At 56.1% G+C, this 27,743-nt stretch overlaps 1 protein-coding gene across 2 annotated transcripts in view; it reads right to left on the reverse strand.

Moving 5' to 3' along the window:
- The window catches only part of LOC137300009 (tonsoku-like protein), a 343,926-nt gene that overhangs the window by 205,515 nt on the left and 110,668 nt on the right, over window positions 1-27,743 (reverse strand). For both annotated transcript variants that reach the window (XM_067969102.1, XM_067969095.1), the window contains exon 2: window positions 10,061-10,156. In XM_067969102.1, coding sequence (XP_067825203.1) covers window positions 10,061-10,156 — 96 coding nt within the window. The remainder of the gene's footprint in view (window positions 1-10,060; window positions 10,157-27,743) is intronic.

The following is a 27,743-nucleotide window of genomic DNA, read 5'->3' on the forward strand; positions in this document are numbered from 1 at the left end:
ATCGAGAGCGGATCGAGGGCGGATCGAGGGCGGATCGAGGGCGGATCGAGAGCGGATCGAGAGCGGATCGAGAGCGGATCGAGAGCGGATCGAGAGAGGATCGAGGGCGGATTGAGAGCGGATCGAGGGCGGATCGAGAGCGGATCGAGGGCGGATCGAGAGAGGATCGAGAGCGGATCGAGGGCGGATCGAGGGCGGATCGAGAGCGGATCGAGAGCGGATCGAGAGAGGATCGAGGGCGGATCGAGAGCGGATCGAGGGCGGATCGAGAGAGGATCGAGAGAGGATCGAGAGCGGATCGAGAGAGGATCGAGAGAGGATCGAGAGAGGATCGAGAGAGGATCGAGAGCGGATCGAGGGCGGATCGAGAGAGGATCGAGAGCGGATCGAGAGCGGATCGAGAGCGGATCGAGAGAGGATCGAGGGCGGATCGAGAGCGGATCGAGAGAGGATCGAGAGAGGATCGAGAGAGGATCGAGGGCGGATCGAGAGAGGATCGAGAGCGGATCGAGAGCGGATCGAGAGCGGATCGAGAGAGGATCGAGGGCGGATCGAGAGCGGATCGAGGGCGGATCGAGAGAGGATCGAGGGCGGATCGAGAGAGGATCGAGAGAGGATCGAGGGCGGATCGAGAGAGGATCGAGGGCGGATCGAGAGCGGATCGAGAGCGGATCGAGGGCGGATCGAGAGAGGATCGAGAGCGGATCGAGAGCGGATCGAGAGCGGATCGAGAGAGGATCGAGGGCGGATCGAGAGAGGATCGAGAGCGGATCGAGAGCGGATCGAGAGCGGATCGAGAGAGGATCGAGAGCGGATCGAGAGCGGATCGAGAGCGGATCGAGAGAGGATCGAGGGCGGATCGAGAGCGGATCGAGGGCGGATCGAGAGAGGATCGAGAGAGGATCGAGAGAGGATCGAGAGCGGATCGAGGGCGGATCGAGAGAGGATCGAGAGAGGATCGAGAGCGGATCGAGGGCGGATCGAGAGAGGATCGAGGGCGGATCGAGAGAGGATCGAGGGCGGATCGAGAGCGGATCGAGAGAGGATCGATAGCGGATCGAGAGAGGATCGAGAGCGGATCGAGAGCGGATCGAGAGCGGATCGAGAGCGGATCGAGAGAGGATCGAGGGCGGCTCGAGGGCGGATCGAGAGCGGATCGAGAGAGGATCGAGGGCGGATCGAGGGCGGATCGAGGGCGGATCGAGAGCGGATCGAGGGCGGATCGAGAGAGGATCGAGGGCGGATCGAGGGCGGATCGAGAGAGGATCGAGGGCGGATCGAGGGCGGATCGAGAGAGGATCGAGGGCGGATCGAGGGCGGATCGAGAGAGGATCGAGAGAGGATCGAGAGCGGATCGAGAGAGGATCGAGAGCGGATCGAGGGCGGATCGAGAGAGGATCGAGGGCGGATCGAGAGCGGATCGAGAGAGGATCGAGAGAGGATCGAGGGCGGATCGAGGGCGGATCGAGGGCGGATCGAGAGCGGATCGAGGGCGGTTCGAGAGAGGATCGAGAGCGGATCGAGGGCGGATCGAGGGCGGATCGAGGGCGGATCGAGGGCGGATCGAGAGAGGATCGAGGGCGGATCGAGAGCGGATCGAGGGCGGATCGAGGGCGGATCGAGGGCGGATCGAGGGCGGATCGAGGGCGGATCGAGAGCGAATCGAGAGAGGATCGAGAGAGGATCGAGAGAGGATCGAGAGCGGATCGAGAGAGGATCGAGAGCGGATCGAGAGAGGATCGAGAGAGGATCGAGAGAGGATCGAGGGCGGATCGAGAGAGGATCGAGAGAGGATCGAGGGCGGATCGAGAGCGGATCGAGGGTGGATCGAGGGTGGATCGAGGGCGGATCGAGATCGGATCGAGAGAGGATCGAGAGCGGATCGAGAGAGGATCGAGAGAGGATCGAGGGCGGATCGAGGGCGGATCGAGAGAGGATCGAGAGAGGATCGAGGGCGGATCGAGAGAGGATCGAGGGCGGATCGAGAGAGGATCGAGAGAGGATCGAGAGAGGATCGAGGGCGGATCGAGAGCGGATCGAGAGAGGATCGAGGGCGGATCGAGAGAGGATCGAGAGAGGATCGAGAGAGGATCGAGGGCGGATCGAGAGAGGATCGAGGGCGGATCGAGAGAGGATCGAGAGAGGATCGAGAGCGGATCGAGAGCGGATCGAGAGAGGATCGAGGGCGGATCGAGAGAGGATCGAGAGAGGATCGAGAGAGGATCGAGAGCGGATCGAGGGCAGATCGAGAGAGGATCGAGAGAGGATCGAGAGCGGATCGAGAGAGGATCGAGAGAGGATCGAGAGCGGATCGAGGGCGGATCGAGAGAGGATCGAGGGCGGATCGAGAGAGGATCGAGAGAGGATCGAGGGCGGATCGAGAGAGGATCGAGAGAGGATCGAGAGCGGATCGAGGGCAGATCGAGAGAGGATCGAGAGAGGATCGAGAGCGGATCGAGAGCGGATCGAGAGAGGATCGAGAGAGGATCGAGAGAGGATCGAGGGCGGATCGAGAGAGGATCGAGAGAGGATCGAGGGCGGATCGAGAGAGGATCGAGAGAGGATCGAGAGCGGATCGAGGGCAGATCGAGAGAGGATCGAGGGCGGATCGAGAGAGGATCGAGAGAGGATCGAGGGCGGATCGAGAGAGGATCGAGAGAGGATCGAGAGCGGATCGAGGGCAGATCGAGAGAGGATCGAGAGAGGATCGAGAGCGGATCGAGAGCGGATCGAGAGAGGATCGAGAGCGGATCGAGAGAGGATCGAGAGAGGATCGAGAGAGGATCGAGGGCGGATCGAGAGAGGATCGAGGGCGGATCGAGGGCGGATCGAGGGCGGATCGAGGGCGGATCGAGAGCGGATCGAGAGAGGATCGAGGGAGGATCGAGGGTGGATCGAGAGAGGATCGAGGGCGGATCGAGAGAGGATCGAGGGCGGATCGAGGGCGGATCGAGAGAGGATCGAGGGCGGATCGAGGGCGGATCGAGAGCGGATCGAGAGAGGATCGAGGGAGGATCGAGGGTGGATCGAGAGAGGATCGAGGGCGGATCGAGAGAGGATCGAGGGTGGATCGAGAGAGGATCGAGAGAGGATCGAGGGCGGATCGAGGGAGGATCGAGGGCGGATCGAGAGCGGATCGAGAGAGGATCGAGGGGGGATCGAGAGAGGATCGAGAGCGGATCGAGAGAGGATCGAGGGCGGATCGAGAGCGGATCGAGTGAGGATCGAGAGAGGATCGAGGGCGGATCGAGAGAGGATCGAGGGCGGATCGAGAGAGGATCGAGGGCGGGTCGAGAGAGGATCGAGAGAGGATCGAGGGCGGATCGAGAGAGGATCGAGGGCGGATCGAGAGAGGATCGAGAGAGGATCGAGGGAGGATCGAGGGCGGATCGAGAGAGGATCGAGTGAGGATCGAGTGAGGATCGAGGGCGGATCGAGGGCGGATCGAGAGCGGATCGAGAGAGGATCGAGGGCGGATCGAGAGAGGATCGAGAGAGGATCGAGGGCGGATCGAGAGAGGATCGAGAGAGGATCGAGAGAGGATCGAGGGCGGATCGAGGGCGGATCGAGAGAGGATCGAGAGAGGATCGAGGGCGGATCGAGAGAGGATCGAGGGCGGATCGAGGGCGGATCGAGGGCGGATCAAGAGAGGATCGAGAGAGGATCGAGGGCGGATCGAGGGCGGATCGACGGCGGATCGAGAGAGGATCGAGAGAGGATCGAGGGCGGATCGAGAGAGGATCGAGAGAGGATCGAGAGCGGATCGAGGGCGGATCGAGAGAGGATCGAGAGAGGATCGAGAGAGGATCGAGGGCGGATCGAGAGCGGATCGAGAGAGGATCGAGAGAGGATCGAGGGCGGATCGAGAGAGGATCGAGAGAGGATCGAGAGCGGATCAAGAGAGGATCGAGGGCGGATCGAGAGAGGATCGAGAGAGGATCGAGAGAGGATCGAGGGCGGATCGAGAGAGGATCGAGAGAGGATCAAGAGAGGATCGAGGGCGGATCGAGAGAGGATCGAGAGAGGATCGAGAGAGGATCGAGGGCGGATCGAGAGAGGATCGAGGGCGGATCGAGAGAGGATCGAGAGAGGATCGAGAGCGGATCAAGAGAGGATCGAGAGAGGATCGAGAGAGGATCGAGAGAGGATCGAGAGAGGATCGAGGGCGGATCGAGAGAGGATCGAGAGAGGATCAAGAGAGGATCGAGGGCGGATCGAGAGAGGATCGAGAGAGGATCGAGAGAGGATCGAGGGCGGATCGAGGGCAGATCGAGAGAGGATCGAGAGAGGATCGAGAGCGGATCGAGAGAGGATCGAGAGAGGATCGAGAGAGGATCGAGAGCGGATCGAGGGCAGATCGAGAGAGGATCGAGAGAGGATCGAGAGCGGATCGAGAGAGGATCGAGAGAGGATCGAGAGAGGATCGAGAGCGGATCGAGGGCAGATCGAGAGAGGATCGAGAGAGGATCGAGAGAGGATCGAGGGCGGATCGAGAGCGGATCGAGAGCGGATCGAGAGAGGATCGAGAGCGGATCGAGAGAGGATCGAGGGCGGATCGAGGGGGGATCGAGGGCGGATCGAGGGCGGATCGAGAGAGGATCGAGGGCGGTTCAAGAGAGGATCGAGGGCGGATCGAGGGCGGATCGAGAGCGGATCGAGAGAGGATCGAGGGAGGATCGAGGGCGGATCGAGAGCGGATCGAGAGAGGATCGAGGGGGGATCGAGGGTGGATCGAGAGAGGATCGAGAGCGGATCGAGAGAGGATCGAGGGCGGATCGAGAGCGGATCGAGTGAGGATCGAGAGAGGATCGAGGGCGGATCGAGAGAGGATCGAGAGAGGATCGAGGGCGGGTCGAGAGAGGATCGAGAGAGGATCGAGGGCGGATCGAGAGAGGATCGAGGGCGGATCGAGAGAGGATCGAGTGAGGATCGAGTGAGGATCGAGGGCGGATCGAGGGCGGATCGAGAGCGGATCGAGAGAGGATCGAGGGCGGATCGAGAGAGGATCGAGAGAGGATCGAGGGCGGATCGAGAGAGGATCGAGGGCGGATCGAGAGAGGATCGAGAGAGGATCGAGAGAGGATCGAGGGCGGTTCGAGAGAGGATCGAGGGCGGATCGAGGGCGGATCGAGGGCGGATCGAGAGAGGATCGAGGGCGGATCGAGGGCGGATCGAGGGCGGATCGAGGGCGGATCGAGAGAGGATCGAGGGCGGATCGAGGGCGGATCGAGAGAGGATCGAGAGAGGATCGAGGGCGGATCGAGAGAGGATCGAGAGAGGATCGAGAGAGGATCGAGGGCGGATCGAGGGCGGATCGAGAGAGGATCGAGAAAGGATCGAGGGCGGATCGAGAGAGGATCGAGGGCGGATCGAGAGAGGATCGAGGGAGGATCGAGGGTGGATCGAGAGAGGATCGAGGGCGGATCGAGAGAGGATCGAGGGTGGATCGAGAGAGGATCGAGAGAGGATCGAGGGAGGATCGAGGGCGGATCGAGAGCGGATCGAGAGAGGATCGAGGGGGGATCGAGGGTGGATCGAGAGAGGATCGAGAGCGGATCGAGCGAGGATCGAGGGCGGATCGAGAGCGGATCGAGTGAGGATCGAGAGAGGATCGAGGGCGGATCGAGGGCGGATCGAGAGAGGATCGAGAGAGGATCGAGAGAGGATCGAGGGCGGATCGAGAGAGGATCGAGGGCGGATCGAGAGAGGATCGAGGGCGGATCGAGAGAGGATCGAGAGAGGATCGAGGGCGGATCGAGAGAGGATCGAGGGCGGGTCGAGAGAGGATCGAGAGAGGATCGAGGGCGGATCGAGAGAGGATCGAGGGCGGATCGAGAGAGGATCGAGAGAGGATCGAGGGAGGATCGAGGGCGGATCGAGAGAGGATCGAGTGAGGATCGAGTGAGGATCGAGGGCGGATCGAGGGCGGATCGAGAGCGGATCGAGAGAGGATCGAGGGCGGATCGAGAGAGGATCGAGAGAGGATCGAGGGCGGATCGAGAGAGGATCGAGGGTGGATCGAGAGAGGATCGAGGGCGGATCGAGGGCGGATCGAGGGCGGATCAAGAGAGGATCGAGAGAGGATCGAGAGAGGATCGAGGGCGGATCGAGAGAGGATCGAGAGAGGATCGAGGGCGGATCGAGAGAGGATCGAGGGCGGATCGAGGGCGGATCGAGGGCGGATCAAGAGAGGATCGAGAGAGGATCGAGGGCGGATCGAGGGCGGATCGAGGGCGGATCGAGAGAGGATCGAGAGAGGATCGAGGGCGGATCGAGAGAGGATCGAGAGCGGATCGAGAGAGGATCGAGGGCGGATCGAGAGAGGATCGAGAGAGGATCGAGAGAGGATCGAGGGCGGATCGAGGGCGGATCGAGAGAGGATCGAGAGAGGATCGAGAGCGGATCAAGAGAGGATCGAGGGCGGATCGAGAGAGGATCGAGAGAGGATCGAGAGAGGATCGAGGGCGGATCGAGAGAGGATCGAGAGAGGATCGAGAGAGGATCGAGAGAGGATCGAGGGCGGATCGAGAGAGGATCGAGAGAGGATCGAGAGAGGATCGAGAGAGGATCGAGAGCGGATCGAGGGCAGATCGAGAGAGGATCGAGAGAGGATCGAGAGAGGATCGAGAGCGGATCGAGGGCAGATCGAGAGAGGATCGAGAGAGGATCGAGAGCGGATCGAGAGAGGATCGAGAGCGGATCGAGAGAGGATCGAGGGCGGATCGAGGGGGGATCGAGGGCGGATCGAGGGCGGATCGAGAGAGGATCGAGGGCGGTTCAAGAGAGGATCGAGGGCGGATCGAGAGCGGATCGAGAGAGGATCGAGGGAGGATCGAGGGCGGATCGAGAGCGGATCGAGAGAGGATCGAGGGGGGATCGAGGGTGGATCGAGAGAGGATCGAGAGCGGATCGAGAGAGGATCGAGGGCGGATCGAGAGCGGATCGAGTGAGGATCGAGAGAGGATCGAGGGCGGATCGAGAGAGGATCGAGAGAGGATCGAGAGCGGATCGAGAGAGGATCGAGGGCGGGTCGAGAGAGGATCGAGGGCGGGTCGAGAGAGGATCGAGAGAGGATCGAGGGCGGATCGAGAGAGGATCGAGGGCGGATCGAGAGAGGATCGAGTGAGGATCGAGTGAGGATCGAGGGCGGATCGAGGGCGGATCGAGAGCGGATCGAGAGAGGATCGAGGGCGGATCGAGAGAGGATCGAGAGAGGATCGAGGGCGGATCGAGAGAGGATCGAGGGCGGATCGAGAGAGGATCGAGAGAGGATCGAGAGAGGATCGAGGGCGGATCGAGAGAGGATCGAGGGCGGATCGAGAGAGGATCGAGAGCGGATCGAGGGCGGATCGAGGGCGGATCGAGGGCGGATCGAGAGAGGATCGAGGGCGGATCGAGGGCGGATCGAGAGAGGATCGAGAGAGGATCGAGGGCGGATCGAGAGAGGATCGAGAGAGGATCGAGAGAGGATCGAGAGAGGATCGAGAGCGGATCGAGAGAGGATCGAGAGAGGATCGAGAGCGGATCGAGAGAGGATCGAGAGAGGATCGAGAGCGGATCGGGAGCGGATCGAGAGAGGATCGAGAGAGGATCGAGAGCGGATCGAGAGAGGATCGAGAGAGGATCGAGAGCGGATCGAGAGAGGATCGAGGGCGGATCGAGGGCGGATCGAGGGAGGATCGAGGGCGGATCGAGGGCGGATCGAGAGAGGATCGAGGGCGGATCGAGGGCGGATCGAGGGAGGATCGAGGGAGGATCGAGGGTGGATCGAGAGAGGATCGAGAGAGGATCGAGGGCGGATCGAGGGCGGATCGAGAGAGGATCGAGGGCGGATCGAGAGAGGATCGAGAGAGGATCGAGAGAGGATCGAGGGAGGATCGAGGGCGGATCGAGGGAGGATCGAGGGCAGATCGAGGGCGGATCGAGAGAGGATCGAGAGCGGATCGAGAGAGGATCGAGGGCGGATCGAGGGCGGATCGAGGGCGGATCGAGAGAGGATCGAGGCTGGATCGAGAGAGGATCGAGAGAGGATCGAGGGCGGATCGAGGGCGGATCGAGGGAGGATCGAGGGCGGATCGAGGGCGGATCGAGGGCGGATCGAGAGAGGATCGAGGCTGGATCGAGAGAGGATCGAGAGAGGATCGAGGGCGGATCGAGGGGGGATCGAGAGCGGATCGAAAGAGGATCGAGGGCGGATCGAGGGCGGATCGAGGGAGGATCGAGGGCGGATCGAGAGAGGATCGAGAGCGGATCGAGGGCGGATCGAGAGAGGATCGAGGGCGGATCGAGAGAGGATCGAGAGCGGATCGAAAGAGGATCGAGGGCGGATCGAGGGCGGATCGAGGGAGGATCGAGGGCGGATCGAGGGCGGATCGAGAGAGGATCGAGAGAGGATTGAGGGTGGATCGAGAGAGGATCGATAGAGGATCGAGGGCGGATCGAGGGAGGATCGAGGGCGGATCGAGGGCGGATCGAGAGAGGATCGAGGGCGGATCGAGGGCGGATCGAGGGCGGATCGAGAGCGGATCGAGGGAGGATCGAGGGCGGATCGAGAGAGGATCGAGGGCGGAGCGAGGGCGGAGCGAGGGTGGATCGACCCTCCGACAGTGCAGCGCTCCCTCAGTACTGACCCTCCGACAGTGCAGCCCTCCCTCAGTACTGACCCTCCGACAGTGCAGCGCTCCCTCAGTACTGACCCTCCGACAGGGCAGCCCTCCCTCAGTACTGATCCTCCGACAGTGCAGCGCTCCCTCACTACTGACCCTCCGACAGGGCAGCCCTCCCTCAGTACTGACCCTCCGACAGTGCAGCGCTCCCTCAGTACTGACCCTCCGACAGGGCAGCCCTCCCTCAGTCCTGACCCTCCGACAGGGCAGCACTCCCTCAGTACTGACCCTCCGACAGTGCAGCCCTCCCTCAGTACTGACCCTCCGACAGTGCAGCGCTCCCTCAGTACTGACCCTCCGACAGTGCAGCACTCCCTCAGTACTGACCCTCCGACAGTGCAGCACTCCCTCAGTACTGACCCTCCGACAGTGCAGCACTCCCTCAGTACTGACCCTCCGACAGTGCAGCACTGCCTCAGTAGTGACCCTCCGAGAGTGCAGCACTCCCTCAGGACTGACCGTCCGACAGTGCAGCGCTCCCTCAGTACTGACCCTCCGACAGTGCAGCCCTCCCTCAGTACTGACCCTCCGACAGTGCAGCGCTCCCTCAGTACTGACCCTCCGACAGTGCAGCACTCCCTCAGTACTGACCCTCCGACAGTGCAGCTCTCCCTCAGTACTGACCCTCCGACAGTGCAGCACTCCCTCAGTACTGACCCTCCGACAGTGCAGCACTGCCTCAGTACTGACCCTCCGACAGTGCAGCACTCCCTCAGTACTGACCCTCCGACAGTGCAGCGCTCCCTCAGTACTGACCCTCCGACAGTGCAGCGCTCCCTCAGTACTGACCCTCCGACAGTGCAGCGCTCCCTCAGTACTGACCCTCCGACAGTGCAGCGCTCCCTCAGTACTGACCCTCCGACAGTGCAGCACACCCTCAGTACTGACCCTCCGACAGTGCAGCACTCCCTCAGTACTGACCCTCCGACAGTGCAGCACTCCCTCAGTACTGACCCTCCGACAGTGCAGCGCTCCCTCAGTACTGACCCTCCGACAGTGCAGCGCTCCCTCAGTACTGACCCTCCGACAGTGCAGCGCTCCCTCAGTACTGACCCTCCGACAGTGCAGCGCTCCCTCAGCACTGACCCTCCGACAGTGCAGCGCTCCCTCAGTACTGACCCTCCGACAGTGCAGCGCTCCCTCAGTGCTGACCCTCCGACAGTGCAGCGCTCCCTCAGTACTGACCCTCCGACAGTGCAGCGCTCCCTCAGTACTGAGCTGGGAGTGTCGGCCTGGATTATGTGCTCCATTCTCTGGAGTGGGACTCGAACTCACGACCCTCTGACTCAGAGACGAGACGTGGCCGTACGAAGCCGTGACATAGACAGCTGGCCTTGTATCACAGACAACTGAGAAAAAATACAACGCAGACCCAGCCCATAATTCAGACTGACCGTTCTTGGCCAAGGTTTTCGCGAGCTGGTGGCAGATGTCGGCCATTCTCTTTGTCCGGTTTTTCTTCTGAGCCTTGGACTTTGCTTCCTCAAGCCCTGCAAGTATTCAAACAAGACAGCTCGGTAAGCAGCTCACACAGATCACACAGCGAAACAGGCCTGTTATCAGGGCGCATGAATAATTTTCGGCATAACGGCACTGAGAGCTTTACTCTGTATCTAATCCGTGCTGTACCTGCCCTGGGAGTGTTTGATGGGACAGTGTCGAGGGAGCTTTACTCTGTATCTAACCCGTGCTGTACCTGCCCTGGGAGTGTTTGATGGGACAGTGTCGAGGGAGCTTTACTCTGTATCTAACCCGTGCTGTACCTGCCCTGGGAGAGTTTGATGGGACAGTGCAGAGGGAGCTTTACTCTGTATCTAGCCCTGCACCTGCCCTGGGGGTGTTTGATGGGACAGTGTAGAGGGAGCTTTACTCTGTATCTAACCCTATACCTGCCCTGTGGGTGTTTGATGGGACAGTGTCGAGGGAACTTCACTCTGTATCTAACCCTGTACCTGCCCTGGGAGCGTTTGATGGGACAGTGCTAGGGGAGCTTTACTCTGTATCGAACCCGTGCTGTACCTGCCCTGGGAGTGTTTGATGGGCACTGTCGAGGGAGCTTTACTATGCATCTAACGCTGTACCTGCCCTGGGAGTGTTTGATGGGACAGTGCAGAGAGAGCTTTACTCTGTATCGAACCCGTGCTGTACCTGCCCTGGGAGTGTTTGATAGGACAGTGCAGAGGGAGCTTTGCTCTGTATCTAACCCGTGCTGTACCTGCCCTGGGAGTGTTTGATGGGACAGTGTTGAGGGAGCTTTACTCTGTATCTAACCCGTGCTGTACCTGCCCTGGGAGTGTTTGATGGGACAGTGTAGAGGGAGCTTTACTCTGTATCGAACCCTGTACCTGCCCTGGGGGTGTTTGATGGGACAGTGTGGAGGGAGCTTCACTCTGTATCTAACCCTGTACCTGCCCTGGGAGTGTTTGATGGGACAGTGTAGAGGGAGCTTTACTCTGTATCTAACCCGTGCTGTACCTGCCCTGGGAGTTTTTGATGGGACAGTGTAGAGAGAGCTTTACTCTGTATCTAACCCGTGCTGTACCTGCCCTGGGAGTGTTTGATGGGACAGTGTCGAGTGAGCTTTACTCTGTATCTAACCCTGTACCAGCCCTGGGAGTGTTTGATGGGACAGTGTAGAGAGAGCTTTACTCTGTATCTAACCCGTGCTGTACCTGCCCTGGGGGTGTTTGATGGGACAGTGTAGAGGGAGCTTTACTCTGTATCTAACCCTGTACCTGCCCTGGGAGTGTTTGATGGGACAGTGCAGAGGGAGCTTTACTCTGTATCTAACCCGTGCTGTACCTGCCCTGGGAGTGCTTGATGGGACAGTGTAGAGGGAGCTTTACTCTGTATCTGAACCTGTACCTGCCCTGAGGGTGTTTGATGGGACAGTGTAGAGGGAGCTTCACTCTGTATCTCACCCTTTACCTGCCCTGGGAGTGTTTGATGGGACAGTGCAGAGGGAGCTTTACTCTGTATCTCACCCTGTACCTGCCCTGGGAGTGTTTTATGGGACAGTGTAGAGGGAGCTTTACTCTGTATCTAACCCTGTACCTGCGCTGGGGGTGTTTGATGGGACAGTGTAGAGGGAGCTTTACTCTGCATCTAACCCTGTCCCTGCGCTGGGGGTGTTTGATGGGACAGTGTAGAGGGAGCTTCACTCTGTATCTAACCCTGTACCTGCCCTGGGAGTGTTTGATGGGACAGTGTATAGGGAGCTTTACTCTGTATCTAACCCGTGCTGTACCTGCCCTGGGAGTGTTTGATGGGACAGTGTCGAGGGAGCTTTACTCTGTATCTAACCCTGCACCTGCCCTGGGAGTGTTTGATGGGACAGTGTAGAGGGAGCTTTACTCTGTATCTAACACTGTACCTGCCCTGGGAGTGTTTGATGGGACAGTGCAGAGGGAGCTTTACTCTGTATCTAACACGTGCTGTACCTGCCCTGGGAGTGTTTGATGGGACAGAGTCGAGGGAGCTTTACTCTGTATCTAACCCTGTACGTGCCCTGGGAGTGTTTGATGGGACAGTGCAGAGGGAGCTTTACTCTGTATCTAACCCTGTACCTGCCCTGGGGGTGTTTGATGGGACAGTGTAGAGGGAGGTTCACTCTGTATCCAACCCTGTACCTGCCCTGGGAGTGTTTGATGGGACAGTGCAGAGGGAGCTTTACTCTGTATCTTACCCTGTACCTGCCCTGGGAGTGTTTGATGGGACAGTGTAGAGGGAGCTTTACTCCGTATCGAACCCGTGCTGTACCTGCCCTGGGAGTTTTTGATGGGACAGTGCAGAGGGAGCTTTACTCTGGATCTAACCCGTGCTGTACCTGCCCTGGGAGTGTTTGATGGGACAGTGCAGAGGGAGCTTTACTCTGTATCTAACCCGTGCTGTACCTGCCCTGGGAGTGTTTGATGGGCACTGTCGAGGGAGCTTTACTATGCATCTAACGCTGTACCTGCCCTGGGAGTGTTTGATGGGACAGTGCAGAGAGAGCTTTACTCTGTATCTAACCCGTGCTGTACCTGCCCTGGGAGTGTTTGATGGGACAGTGCAGAGGGAGCTTTACTCTGTATCTAACCCGTGCTGTACCTGCCCTGGGAGTGTTTGATGGGACAGTATAGAGGGAGCTTTACTCTGTATCTAACCCGTGCTGTACCTGCCCTGGGAGTGTTTGATGGGACAGTGTAGAGGGAGCTTTACTCTGTATCTGACCCTGTACCTGCCCTGGGGGTGTTTGATGGGACAGTGTGGAGGGAGCTTCACTCTGTATCTAACCCTGTACCTGCCCTGGGAGTGTTTGATGGGACAGTGTAGAGGGAGCTTTACTCTGTATCTAACCCGTGCTGTACCTGCCCTGGGAGTTTTTGATGGGACAGTGTAGAGAGAGCTTTACTCTGTATCTAACCCGTGCTGTACCTGCCCTGGGAGTGTTTGATGGGACAGTGTCGAGGGAGCTTTACTCTGTATCTAACCCGTGTTGTACCTGCCCTGGGGGTGTTTGATGGGACAGTGTAGAGGGAGCTTTACTCTGTATCTAACCCTGTACCTGCCCTGGGAGTGTTTGATGGGACAGTGCAGAGGGAGCTTTACTCTGTATCTAACCCGTGCTGTACCTGCCCTGGGAGTGTTTGATGGGACAGTGTCGAGTGAGCTTTACTCTGTATCTAACCCTGTACCAGCCCTGGGAGTGTTTGATGGGACAGTGTAGAGAGAGCTTTACTCTGTATCTAACCCGTGCTGTACCTGCCCTGGGGGTGTTTGATGGGACAGTGTAGAGGGAGCTTTACTCTGTATCTAACCCTGTACCTGCCCTGGGAGTGTTTGATGGGACAGTGCAGAGGGAGCTTTACTCTGTATCTAACCCGTGCTGTACCTGCCCTGGGAGTGCTTGATGGGACAGTGTAGAGGGAGCTTTACTCTGTATCTGAACCTGTACCTGCCCTGAGGGTGTTTGATGGGACAGTGTAGAGGGAGCTTCACTCTGTATCTCACCCTTTACCTGCCCTGGGAGTGTTTGATGGGACAGTGCAGAGGGAGCTTTACTCTGTATCTCACCCTGTACCTGCCCTGGGAGTGTTTTATGGGACAGTGTAGAGGGAGCTTTACTCTGTATCTAACCCTGTACCTGCGCTGGGGGTGTTTGATGGGACAGTGTAGAGGGAGCTTTACTCTGCATCTAACCCTGTCCCTGCGCTGGGGGTGTTTGATGGGACAGTGTAGAGGGAGCTTCACTCTGTATCTAACCCTGTACCTGCCCTGGGAGTGTTTGATGGGACAGTGTATAGGGAGCTTTACTCTGTATCTAACCCGTGCTGTACCTGCCCTGGGAGTGTTTGATGGGACAGTGTCGAGGGAGCTTTACTCTGTATCTAACCCTGCACCTGCCCTGGGAGTGTTTGATGGGACAGTGTAGAGGGAGCTTTACTCTGTATCTAACACTGTACCTGCCCTGGGAGTGTTTGATGGGACAGTGCAGAGGGAGCTTTACTCTGTATCTAACACGTGCTGTACCTGCCCTGGGAGTGTTTGATGGGACAGAGTCGAGGGAGCTTTACTCTGTATCTAACCCTGTACGTGCCCTGGGAGTGTTTGATGGGACAGTGCAGAGGGAGCTTTACTCTGTATCTAACCCTGTACCTGCCCTGGGGGTGTTTGATGGGACAGTGTAGAGGGAGGTTCACTCTGTATCCAACCCTGTACCTGCCCTGGGAGTGTTTGATGGGACAGTGCAGAGGGAGCTTTACTCTGTATCTTACCCTGTACCTGCCCTGGGAGTGTTTGATGGGACAGTGTAGAGGGAGCTTTACTCCGTATCGAACCCGTGCTGTACCTGCCCTGGGAGTTTTTGATGGGACAGTGCAGAGGGAGCTTTACTCTGGATCTAACCCGTGCTGTACCTGCCCTGGGAGTGTTTGATGGGACAGTGCAGAGGGAGCTTTACTCTGTATCTAACCCGTGCTGTACCTGCCCTGGGAGTGTTTGATGGGCACTGTCGAGGGAGCTTTACTATGCATCTAACGCTGTACCTGCCCTGGGAGTGTTTGATGGGACAGTGCAGAGAGAGCTTTACTCTGTATCTAACCCGTGCTGTACCTGCCCTGGGAGTGTTTGATGGGACAGTGCAGAGGGAGCTTTACTCTGTATCTAACCCGTGCTGTACCTGCCCTGGGAGTGTTTGATGGGACAGTATAGAGGGAGCTTTACTCTGTATCTAACCCGTGCTGTACCTGCCCTGGGAGTGTTTGATGGGACAGTGTAGAGGGAGCTTTACTCTGTATCTGACCCTGTACCTGCCCTGGGGGTGTTTGATGGGACAGTGTGGAGGGAGCTTCACTCTGTATCTAACCCTGTACCTGCCCTGGGAGTGTTTGATGGGACAGTGTAGAGGGAGCTTTACTCTGTATCTAACCCGTGCTGTACCTGCCCTGGGAGTTTTTGATGGGACAGTGTAGAGAGAGCTTTACTCTGTATCTAACCCGTGCTGTACCTGCCCTGGGAGTGTTTGATGGGACAGTGTCGAGGGAGCTTTACTCTGTATCTAACCCGTGTTGTACCTGCCCTGGGGGTGTTTGATGGGACAGTGTAGAGGGAGCTTTACTCTGTATCTAACCCTGTACCTGCCCTGGGAGTGTTTGATGGGACAGTGCAGAGGGAGCTTTACTCTGTATCTAACCCGTGCTGTACCTGCCCTGGGAGTGTTTGATGGGACAGTGTAGAGGGAGCTTTACTCTGTATCTGAACCTGTACCTGCCCTGAGGGTGTTTGATGGGACAGTGTAGAGGGAGCTTCACTCTGTATCTCACCCTTTACCTGCCCTGGGAGTGTTTGATGGGACAGTGTAGAGGGAGCTTTACTCTGTATCTCACCCTGTACCTGCCCTGGGAGTGTTTGATGGGACAGTGTAGAGAGAGCTTTACTCTGTATCGAACCCGTGCTGTACCTGCCCTGGGAGTGTTTTATGGGACAGTGTAGAGGGAGCTTTACTCTGTATCTAACCCTGTACCTGCGCTGGGGGTGTTTGATGGGACAGTGTAGAGGGAGCTTTACTCTGTATCTAACCCTGTCCCTGCGCTGGGGGTGTTTGATGGGACAGTGTAGAGGGAGCTTCACTCTGTATCTAACCCTGTACCTGCCCTGGGAGTGTTTGATGGGACAGTGTAGAGGGAGCTTTACTCTGTATCTAACCCGTGCTGTACCTGCCCTGGGAGTGTTTGATGGGACAGTGTAGAGGGAGCTTTACTCTGTATCTAACCCTGCACCTGCCCTGGGAGTGTTTGATGGGACAGTGTAGAGGGAGCTTTACTCTGTATCTAACACTGTACCTGCCCTGGGAGTGTTTGATGGGACAGTGTAGAGGGAGCTTTACTCTGTATCTAACCCGTGCTGTACCTGCCCTGGGAGTGTTTGATGGGACAGTGTAGAGGGAGCTTTACTCTGTATCTAACCCTGCACCTGCCCTGGGAGTGTTTGATGGGACAGTGTAGAGGGAGCTTTACTCTGTATCTAACACTGTACCAGCCCTGGGAGTGTTTGATGGGACAGTGTAGAGAGAGCTTTACTCTGTATCTAACCCGTGCTGTACCTGCCCTGGGGGTGTTTGATGGGACAGTGTAGAGGGAGCTTTACTCTGTATCTAACCCTGTACCTGCCCTGGGAGTGTTTGATGGGACAGTGCAGAGGGAGCTTTACTCTGTATCTAACCCGTGCTGTACCTGCCCTGGGAGTGCTTGATGGGACAGTGTAGAGGGAGCTTTACTCTGTATCTGAACCTGTACCTGCCCTGAGGGTGTTTGATGGGACAGTGTAGAGGGAGCTTCACTCTGTATCTCACCCTTTACCTGCCCTGGGAGTGTTTGATGGGACAGTGCAGAGGGAGCTTTACTCTGTATCTCACCCTGTACCTGCCCTGGGAGTGTTTTATGGGACAGTGTAGAGGGAGCTTTACTCTGTATCTAACCCTGTACCTGCGCTGGGGGTGTTTGATGGGACAGTGTAGAGGGAGCTTTACTCTGCATCTAACCCTGTCCCTGCGCTGGGGGTGTTTGATGGGACAGTGTAGAGGGAGCTTCACTCTGTATCTAACCCTGTACCTGCCCTGGGAGTGTTTGATGGGACAGTGTATAGGGAGCTTTACTCTGTATCTAACCCGTGCTGTACCTGCCCTGGGAGTGTTTGATGGGACAGTGTCGAGGGAGCTTTACTCTGTATCTAACCCTGCACCTGCCCTGGGAGTGTTTGATGGGACAGTGTAGAGGGAGCTTTACTCTGTATCTAACACTGTACCTGCCCTGGGAGTGTTTGATGGGACAGTGCAGAGGGAGCTTTACTCTGTATCTAACACGTGCTGTACCTGCCCTGGGAGTGTTTGATGGGACAGAGTCGAGGGAGCTTTACTCTGTATCTAACCCTGTACGTGCCCTGGGAGTGTTTGATGGGACAGTGCAGAGGGAGCTTTACTCTGTATCTAACCCTGTACCTGCCCTGGGGGTGTTTGATGGGACAGTGTAGAGGGAGGTTCACTCTGTATCCAACCCTGTACCTGCCCTGGGAGTGTTTGATGGGACAGTGCAGAGGGAGCTTTACTCTGTATCTTACCCTGTACCTGCCCTGGGAGTGTTTGATGGGACAGTGTAGAGGGAGCTTTACTCCGTATCGAACCCGTGCTGTACCTGCCCTGGGAGTTTTTGATGGGACAGTGCAGAGGGAGCTTTACTCTGGATCTAACCCGTGCTGTACCTGCCCTGGGAGTGTTTGATGGGACAGTGCAGAGGGAGCTTTACTCTGTATCTAACCCGTGCTGTACCTGCCCTGGGAGTGTTTGATGGGCACTGTCGAGGGAGCTTTACTATGCATCTAACGCTGTACCTGCCCTGGGAGTGTTTGATGGGACAGTGCAGAGAGAGCTTTACTCTGTATCTAACCCGTGCTGTACCTGCCCTGGGAGTGTTTGATGGGACAGTGCAGAGGGAGCTTTACTCTGTATCTAACCCGTGCTGTACCTGCCCTGGGAGTGTTTGATGGGACAGTATAGAGGGAGCTTTACTCTGTATCTAACCCGTGCTGTACCTGCCCTGGGAGTGTTTGATGGGACAGTGTAGAGGGAGCTTTACTCTGTATCTGACCCTGTACCTGCCCTGGGGGTGTTTGATGGGACAGTGTGGAGGGAGCTTCACTCTGTATCTAACCCTGTACCTGCCCTGGGAGTGTTTGATGGGACAGTGTAGAGGGAGCTTTACTCTGTATCTAACCCGTGCTGTACCTGCCCTGGGAGTTTTTGATGGGACAGTGTAGAGAGAGCTTTACTCTGTATCTAACCCGTGCTGTACCTGCCCTGGGAGTGTTTGATGGGACAGTGTCGAGGGAGCTTTACTCTGTATCTAACCCGTGTTGTACCTGCCCTGGGGGTGTTTGATGGGACAGTGTAGAGGGAGCTTTACTCTGTATCTAACCCTGTACCTGCCCTGGGAGTGTTTGATGGGACAGTGCAGAGGGAGCTTTACTCTGTATCTAACCCGTGCTGTACCTGCCCTGGGAGTGTTTGATGGGACAGTGTCGAGTGAGCTTTACTCTGTATCTAACCCTGTACCAGCCCTGGGAGTGTTTGATGGGACAGTGTAGAGAGAGCTTTACTCTGTATCTAACCCGTGCTGTACCTGCCCTGGGGGTGTTTGATGGGACAGTGTAGAGGGAGCTTTACTCTGTATCTAACCCTGTACCTGCCCTGGGAGTGTTTGATGGGACAGTGCAGAGGGAGCTTTACTCTGTATCTAACCCGTGCTGTACCTGCCCTGGGAGTGCTTGATGGGACAGTGTAGAGGGAGCTTTACTCTGTATCTGAACCTGTACCTGCCCTGAGGGTGTTTGATGGGACAGTGTAGAGGGAGCTTCACTCTGTATCTCACCCTTTACCTGCCCTGGGAGTGTTTGATGGGACAGTGCAGAGGGAGCTTTACTCTGTATCTCACCCTGTACCTGCCCTGGGAGTGTTTTATGGGACAGTGTAGAGGGAGCTTTACTCTGTATCTAACCCTGTACCTGCGCTGGGGGTGTTTGATGGGACAGTGTAGAGGGAGCTTTACTCTGCATCTAACCCTGTCCCTGCGCTGGGGGTGTTTGATGGGACAGTGTAGAGGGAGCTTCACTCTGTATCTAACCCTGTACCTGCCCTGGGAGTGTTTGATGGGACAGTGTATAGGGAGCTTTACTCTGTATCTAACCCGTGCTGTACCTGCCCTGGGAGTGTTTGATGGGACAGTGTCGAGGGAGCTTTACTCTGTATCTAACCCTGCACCTGCCCTGGGAGTGTTTGATGGGACAGTGTAGAGGGAGCTTTACTCTGTATCTAACACTGTACCTGCCCTGGGAGTGTTTGATGGGACAGTGCAGAGGGAGCTTTACTCTGTATCTAACACGTGCTGTACCTGCCCTGGGAGTGTTTGATGGGACAGAGTCGAGGGAGCTTTACTCTGTATCTAACCCTGTACGTGCCCTGGGAGTGTTTGATGGGACAGTGCAGAGGGAGCTTTACTCTGTATCTAACCCTGTACCTGCCCTGGGGGTGTTTGATGGGACAGTGTAGAGGGAGGTTCACTCTGTATCCAACCCTGTACCTGCCCTGGGAGTGTTTGATGGGACAGTGCAGAGGGAGCTTTACTCTGTATCTTACCCTGTACCTGCCCTGGGAGTGTTTGATGGGACAGTGTAGAGGGAGCTTTACTCCGTATCGAACCCGTGCTGTACCTGCCCTGGGAGTTTTTGATGGGACAGTGCAGAGGGAGCTTTACTCTGGATCTAACCCGTGCTGTACCTGCCCTGGGAGTGTTTGATGGGACAGTGCAGAGGGAGCTTTACTCTGTATCTAACCCGTGCTGTACCTGCCCTGGGAGTGTTTGATGGGCACTGTCGAGGGAGCTTTACTATGCATCTAACGCTGTACCTGCCCTGGGAGTGTTTGATGGGACAGTGCAGAGAGAGCTTTACTCTGTATCTAACCCGTGCTGTACCTGCCCTGGGAGTGTTTGATGGGACAGTGCAGAGGGAGCTTTACTCTGTATCTAACCCGTGCTGTACCTGCCCTGGGAGTGTTTGATGGGACAGTATAGAGGGAGCTTTACTCTGTATCTAACCCGTGCTGTACCTGCCCTGGGAGTGTTTGATGGGACAGTGTAGAGGGAGCTTTACTCTGTATCTGACCCTGTACCTGCCCTGGGGGTGTTTGATGGGACAGTGTGGAGGGAGCTTCACTCTGTATCTAACCCTGTACCTGCCCTGGGAGTGTTTGATGGGACAGTGTAGAGGGAGCTTTACTCTGTATCTAACCCGTGCTGTACCTGCCCTGGGAGTTTTTGATGGGACAGTGTAGAGAGAGCTTTACTCTGTATCTAACCCGTGCTGTACCTGCCCTGGGAGTGTTTGATGGGACAGTGTCGAGGGAGCTTTACTCTGTATCTAACCCGTGTTGTACCTGCCCTGGGGGTGTTTGATGGGACAGTGTAGAGGGAGCTTTACTCTGTATCTAACCCTGTACCTGCCCTGGGAGTGTTTGATGGGACAGTGCAGAGGGAGCTTTACTCTGTATCTAACCCGTGCTGTACCTGCCCTGGGAGTGTTTGATGGGACAGTGTAGAGGGAGCTTTACTCTGTATCTGAACCTGTACCTGCCCTGAGGGTGTTTGATGGGACAGTGTAGAGGGAGCTTCACTCTGTATCTCACCCTTTACCTGCCCTGGGAGTGTTTGATGGGACAGTGTAGAGGGAGCTTTACTCTGTATCTCACCCTGTACCTGCCCTGGGAGTGTTTGATGGGACAGTGTAGAGAGAGCTTTACTCTGTATCGAACCCGTGCTGTACCTGCCCTGGGAGTGTTTTATGGGACAGTGTAGAGGGAGCTTTACTCTGTATCTAACCCTGTACCTGCGCTGGGGGTGTTTGATGGGACAGTGTAGAGGGAGCTTTACTCTGTATCTAACCCTGTCCCTGCGCTGGGGGTGTTTGATGGGACAGTGTAGAGGGAGCTTCACTCTGTATCTAACCCTGTACCTGCCCTGGGAGTGTTTGATGGGACAGTGTAGAGGGAGCTTTACTCTGTATCTAACCCGTGCTGTACCTGCCCTGGGAGTGTTTGATGGGACAGTGTAGAGGGAGCTTTACTCTGTATCTAACCCTGCACCTGCCCTGGGAGTGTTTGATGGGACAGTGTAGAGGGAGCTTTACTCTGTATCTAACACTGTACCTGCCCTGGGAGTGTTTGATGGGACAGTGCAGAGGGAGCTTTACTCTGTATCTAACACGTGCTGTACCTGCCCTGGGAGTGTTTGATGGGACAGAGTAGAGGGAGCTTTACTCTGTATCTAACCCTGTACCTGCCCTGGGAATGTTTGATGGGACAGTGCAGAGGGAGCTTTACTCTGTATCGAACCCGTGCTGTACCTGCCCTGGGAGTGTTTGATGGGACAGTGTAGAGGGAGCTTTACTCTGTATCTAACCCTGTACCTGCCCTGGGGGTGTTTGATGGGACAGTGTAGAGGGAGCTTCACTCTGTATCTAACCCTGTCCCTGCCCTGGGAGTGTTTGATGGGACAGTGCAGAGGGAGCTTTACTCTGTGTCTAACCCATGCTGTCCCTGCGCTGGGAGTTTTTGATGGGACAGTGTAGAGAGAGCTTTACTCTGTATCTAACCCTGTACCTGCCCTGGGAGTGTTTGATGGGACAGTGCAGAGGGAGCTTTACTCTGGATCTAACCCGTGCTGTACCTGCCCTGGGAGTGTTTGATGGGACAGTGTAGAGGGAGCTTTACTCTGTATCTAAACCTGTACCTGCCCTGAGGGTGTTTGATGGGACAGTGTAGAGGGAGCTTCACTCTGTATCTCACCCTTTACCTGCCCTGGGAGTGTTTGATGGGACAGTGTAGAGGGAGCTTTACTCTGTATCTCACCCTGTACCTGCCCTGGGAGTGTTTAATGGGACAGTGTAGAGGGAGCTTTACTCTGTATCTAAGCCGTGCTGTACCTGCCCTGGGAGTGTTTTACGGGACAGTGTAGAGGGAGCTTTACTCTGTATCTAACCCTGTACCTGCGATGGGGGTGTTTGATGGGACAGTGTGGAGGGAGCTTTACTCTGTATCTAACCCTGTCCCTGCGCTGGGGGTGTTTGATGGGACAGTGTAGAGGGAGCTTTACTCTGTATCTAACCCGTGCTGTACCTGCCCTGGGAGTGTTTGATGGGACAGTGTCGAGGGAGCTTTACTCTGTATCTAACCCTGCACCTGCCCTGGGAGTGTTTGATGGGACAGTGTAGAGGGAGCTTTACAATGTATCTAACACTGTACCTGCCCTGGGAGTGTTTGATGGGACAGTGCAGAGGGAGCTTTACTCTGTATCTAACCCGTGCTGTACCTGCCCTGGGAGTGTTTGATGGGACAGTGTTGAGGGAGCTTTACTCTGTATCTAACCCTGTACCTGCCCTGGGAGTGTTTGATGGGACAGTGCAGAGGGAGCTTTACTCTGTATCGAACCCGTGCTGTACCTGCCCTGGGAGTGTTTGATGGGACAGTGTAGAGGGAGCTTTACTCTGTATCTAACCCTGTACCTGCCCTGGGGGTGTTTGATGGGACAGTGTAGAGGGAGCTTCACTCTGTATCTAACCCTGTCCCTGCCCTGGGAGTGTTTGATGGGACAGTGCAGAGGGAGCTTTACTCTGTGTCTTACCCATGCTGTACCTGCCCTGGGAGTATTGATGCGACAGTGTAGAGGGAGCTTTACTCTGTATCTAACCCGTGCTGTCCCTGCCCTGGGAGTGTTTGATGGGACAGTGCAGAGGGAGCTTTACTCTGTATCTAACCCTGTACCTGCCCTGGGGGTGTTTCATGGGACAGTGTAGAGGGAGGTTCACTCTGTATCCAACCCTGTACCTGCCCTGGGAGTGTTTGATGGGACAGTGCAGAGGGAGCTTTACTCTGTATCTTACCCTGTACCTGCCCTGGGAGTGTTTGATGGGACAGTGTAGAGGGAGCTTTACTCTGTATCTAACCCTGTTCCTGACCCTGGGAGTGTTTGATGGGACAGTGTGGAGGGAGCTTTACTCTGTATCTAACCCGTGCTGTACCTGCCCTGGGAGTTTTTGATGGGACAGTGCAGAGGGAGCTTTACTCTGGATCTAACCCATGCTGTACCTGCCCTGGGAGTGTTTGATGGGACAGTGCAGAGGGAGCTTTACTCTGTATCTAACCCGTGCTGTACCTGCCCTGGGAGTGTTTGATGGGACAGTGTAGAGGGAGCTTTACTCTGTATCTAACCCTGCATCTGCCCTGGGGGTGTTTGATGGGACAGTGTAGAAGGAGCTTCACTCTGTATCTAACCCTGTACCTGCCCTGGGAGTGTTTGATGGGACAGTGTCGAGGGAGCTTTACTCTGTATCTAACCCGTGCTGTACCTGCGCTGGGAGTGTTTGATGGGACAGTGTCGAGGGAGCATTACTCTGTATCTAACCCGTGCTGTACCTGCCCTGGGAGTGTTTGATGGGACAGTGTAGAGGGAGCTTTACTCTGTATCTAACCCTGTACCTGCACTGGGGGTGTTTGATGGGACAGTGTAGAGGGAGCTTCACTCTGTATCCAACCCTGTACCTGCCCTGGGAGTGTTTGATGGGACAGTGCAGAGGGAGCTTTACTCTGTATCGAACCCGTGCTGTACCTGCCCTGCGAGTGTTTGATTGGACAGTGTCGAGGGAGCTTTACTCTGTATCTAACCCGTGCTGTACCTGCCCTGGGAGATTTTGATGGGACAGTGTAGAGGGAGCTTTACTCTGTATCTAACCCGTGCTGTACCTGCCCTGGCAGTGTTGGATGGGACAGTGTAGAGGGAGCTTTACTCTGTATCTAACCCTGTACCTGCCCTGGGAGTGTTTGATGGGACCGTGCAGAGAGAGCATTACTCTGTATCTAACCCGTGCTGTACCTGCCCTGGGAGTGTTTGATGGGACAGTGTAGAGGGAGCTTTACTCTGTATCTAACCCGTGCTGTACCTGCCCTGGGAGTGTTTGATGGGACAGTGTGGAGGGAGCTTTACTCTGTATCTAACCCTTGCTGTACCTGCCCTGGGAGTGTTTGATGGGACAGTGTAGAGGGAGCTTTACTCTGTATCTAACCCTGTACCTGCCCTGGGGGTGTTTGATGGGACAGTGTGGAGGGAGCTTCACTCTGTATCTAACCCTGTACCTGCCCTGGGAGTGTTTGATGGGACAGTGTAGAGGGAGCTTTACTCTGTGTCTAACCCGTGCTGTACCTGCCCTGGGAGTTTTTGATGGGACAGTGTGGAGAGAGCTTTACTCTGTATCTAACCCGTGCTGTACCTGCCCTGGGAGTGTTTGATGGGACAGTGTCGAGGGAGCTTTACTCTGTATCTAACCCTGTACCTGCCCTGGGAGTGTTTGATGGGACAGTGTAGAGGGAGCTTTACTCTGTATCTAACCCTGTACCTGCCCTGGGGGTGTTTGATGGGACAGTGTAGAGGGAGCTTCACTCTGTATCTAACCCTGTACCTGCCCTGGGAGTGTTTGATGGGACAGTGCAGAGGGAGCTTTACTCTGTATCTAACCCGTGCTGTACCTGCCCTGGGAGTGTTTGATGGGACAGTGTAGAGGGAGCTTTACTCTGTATCTAAACCTGTACCTGCCCTGAGGGTGTTTGATGGGACAGTGTAGAGGGAGCTTCACTCTGTATCTCACCCTTTACCTGCCCTGGGAGTGTTTGATGGGACAGTGTAGAGGGAGCTTTACTCTGTATCTCACCCTGTACCTGCCCTGGGAGTGTTTGATGGGACAGTGTAGAGAGAGCTTTACTCTGTATCTAACCCGTGCTGTACCTGCCCTGGGAGTGTTTTATGGGACAGTGTAGAGGGAGCTTTACTCTGTATCTAACCCTGTACCTGCGCTGGGGGTGTTTGATGGGACAGTGTAGAGGGAGCTTTACTCTGTATCTAACCCTGTCCCTGCGCTGGGGGTGTTTGATGGGACAGTGTAGAGGGAGCTTTACTCTGTATCTAACCCGTGCTGCACCTGCCCTGGGAGTGTTTGATGGGACAGTGTAGAGGGAGCTTTACTCTGTATCTAACACTGTACCTGCCCTGGGAGTGTTTGATGGGACAGTGTAGAGGGAGCTTTACTCTGTATCTAACACTGTTCCTGCCCTGGGAGTGTTTGATGGGACAGTGCAGAGGGAGCTTTACTCTGTATCTAACCCGTGCTGTACCTGCCCTGGGAGTGTTTGATGGGACAGAGTAGAGGGAGCTTTACTCTGTATCTAACCCTGTACCTGCCCTGGGAGTGTTTGATGGGACAGTGCAGAGGGAGCTTTACTCTGTATCGAACCCGTGCTGTACCTGCCCTGGGAGTGTTTGATGGGACAGTGTAGAGGGAGCTTTACTCTGTATCTAACCCTGTACCTGCCCTGGGGGTGTTTGATGGGACAGTGTAGAGGGAGCTTCACTCTGTATCTAACCCTGTCCCTGCCCTGGGAGTGTTTGATGGGACAGTGTCGAGGGAGCTTTACTCTGTGTCTAACCCATGCTGTACCTGCCCTGGAAGTATTTGATGGGACAGTGTAGAGGGAGCTTTACTCTGTATCTAACCCGTGCTGTCCCTGCGCTGGGAGTTTTTGATGGGACAGTGTAGAGAGAGCTTTACTCTGTATCTAACCCTGTACCTGCCCTGGGAGTGTTTGATGGGACAGTGCAGAGGGAGCTTTCCTCTGTATCTAACCCTGTACCTGCCCTGGGGGTGTTTGATGGGACAGTGTAGAGGGAGGTTCACTCTGTATCCAACCCTGTACCTGCCCTGGGAGTGTTTGATGGGACAGTGCAGAGGGAGCTTTACTCTGTATCTTACCCTGTACCTGCCCTGGGAGTGTTTGATGGGACAGTGTAGAGGGAGCTTTACTCTGTATCGAACCCGTGCTGTACCTGCCCTGGGAGTTTTTGATGGGACAGTGTAGGGGGAGCTTTACTCTGTATCTAACCCTGTACCTGCCCTGGGAGTGTTTGATGGGACAGTGTAGAGGGAGCTTTACTCTGTATCTAACCCGTGCTGTACCTGCCCTGGGAGTGTTTGATGGGACAGTGTAGAGGGAGCTTTACTCTGTATCTAACCCGTGCTGTACCTGCCCTGGGAGTGTTTGATGGGACAGTGTAGAGGGAGCTTTACTCTGTATCTAACCCGTGCTGTACCTGCCCTGGGAGTGTTTGATGGGACAGTGCAGAGGGAGCTTTACTCTGTATCTAACCCGTGCTGTACCTGCCCTGGGATTGTTTGATGGGACAGTGTAGAGGGAGCTTTACTCTGTATCTAACCCTGCATCTGCCCTGGGGGTGTTTGATGGGACAGTGTAGAGGGAGCTTCACTCTGTATCTAACCCTGTACCTGCCCTGGGAGTGTTTGATGGGACAGTGTCGAGGGAGCTTTACTCTGTATCTAACCCGTGCTGCACCTGCGCTGGGAGTGTTTGATGCGACAGTGTCGAGGGAGCTTTACTCTGTATCTAACCCGTGCTGTACCTGCCCTGCGAGTGTTTGATGGGACAGTGCAGAGGGAGCTTTACTCTGCATCTAACCCTGTACCTGCCCTGGGAGTGTTTGATGAGACAGTGTAGAGGGAGCTTTACTCTGTATCTAACCCGTGCTGTACCTGCCCTGCGAGTGTTTGATTGGACAGTGTCGAGGGAGCTTTACTCTGTATCTAACCCGTGCTGTACCTAACCTGGGAGTTTTTGATGGGACAGTGTAGAGGGAGCTTTACTCTGTATCTAACCCGTGCTGTACCTGCCCTGGGAGTGTTTGATGGGACAGTGTAGAGGGAGCTTTACTCTGGATCTAACCCTGTACCTGCCCTGGGAGTGTTTGATGGGACAGTGCAGAGGGAGCTTTACTCTGTATCGAACCCGTGCTGTACCTGTCCTGGGAGTGTTTGATGGGACAGTGTAGAGGGAGCTTTACTCTGTATCTAACCCTGTACCTGCCCTGGGGGTGTTTGATGGGACAGTGTAGAGGGAGCTTCACTCTGTATCTAACCCTGTCCCTGCCCTGGGAGTGTTTGATGGGACAGTGTCGAGGGAGCTTTACTCTGTGTCTAACCCATGCTGTACCTGCCCAGGGAGTATTTGATGGGACAGTGTAGAGGGAGCTTTACTCTGTATCTAACCCGTGCTGTCCCTGCGCTGGGAGTTTTTGATGGGACAGTGTAGAGAGAGCTTTACTCTGTATCTAACCCTGTACCTGCCCTGGGAGTGTTTGATGGGACAGTGCAGAGGGAGCTTTACTCTGTATCTAACCCTGTACCTGCCCTGGGGGTGTTTGATGGGACAGTGTAGAGGGAGGTTCACTCTGTATCCAACCCTGAACCTGCCCTGGGAGTGTTTGATGGGACAGTGCAGAGGGAGCTTTACTCTGTATCTTACCCTGTACCTGCCCTGGGAGTGTTTGATGGGACAGTGTCGAGGGAGCTTTCCTCTGTATCGAACCCGTGCTGTACCTGCCCTGGGAGTTTTTGATGGGACAGTGCAGAGGGAGCTTTACTCTGTATCTAACCCGTGCTGTACCTGCCCTGGGAGTGTTTGATGGGACAGTGCAGAGGGAGCTTTACTCTGTATCTAACGCGTGCTGTACCTGCCCTGGGAGTGTTTGATGGGACAGTGTAGAGGGAGCTTTACTCTGTATCTAACCCTGCATCTGCCCTGGGGGTGTTTGATGGGACAGTGTAGAGGGAGCTTCACTCTGTATCTAACCCTGTACCTGCCCTGGGAGTGTTTGATGGGACAGTGTCGAGGGAGCTTTACTCTGTATCTAACCCGTGCTGTACCTGCGCTGGGAGTGTTTGATGCGACAGTGTCGAGGGAGCATTACTCTGTATCTAACCCGTGCTGTACCTGCCCTGGGAGTGTTTGATGGGACAGTGTAGAGGGAGCTTTACTCTGTATCTAACCCTGTACCTGCCCTGGGGGTGTTTGATGGGACAGTGCAGAGGGAGCTTCACTCTGTATCTAACCCTGTACCTGCCCTGGGAGTGTTTGATGGGACAGTGCAGAGGGAG

Source organism: Heptranchias perlo, chromosome 2 (assembly GCF_035084215.1).
Source record: "Heptranchias perlo isolate sHepPer1 chromosome 2, sHepPer1.hap1, whole genome shotgun sequence".
Lineage (NCBI taxonomy): Eukaryota > Metazoa > Chordata > Chondrichthyes > Hexanchiformes > Hexanchidae > Heptranchias > Heptranchias perlo.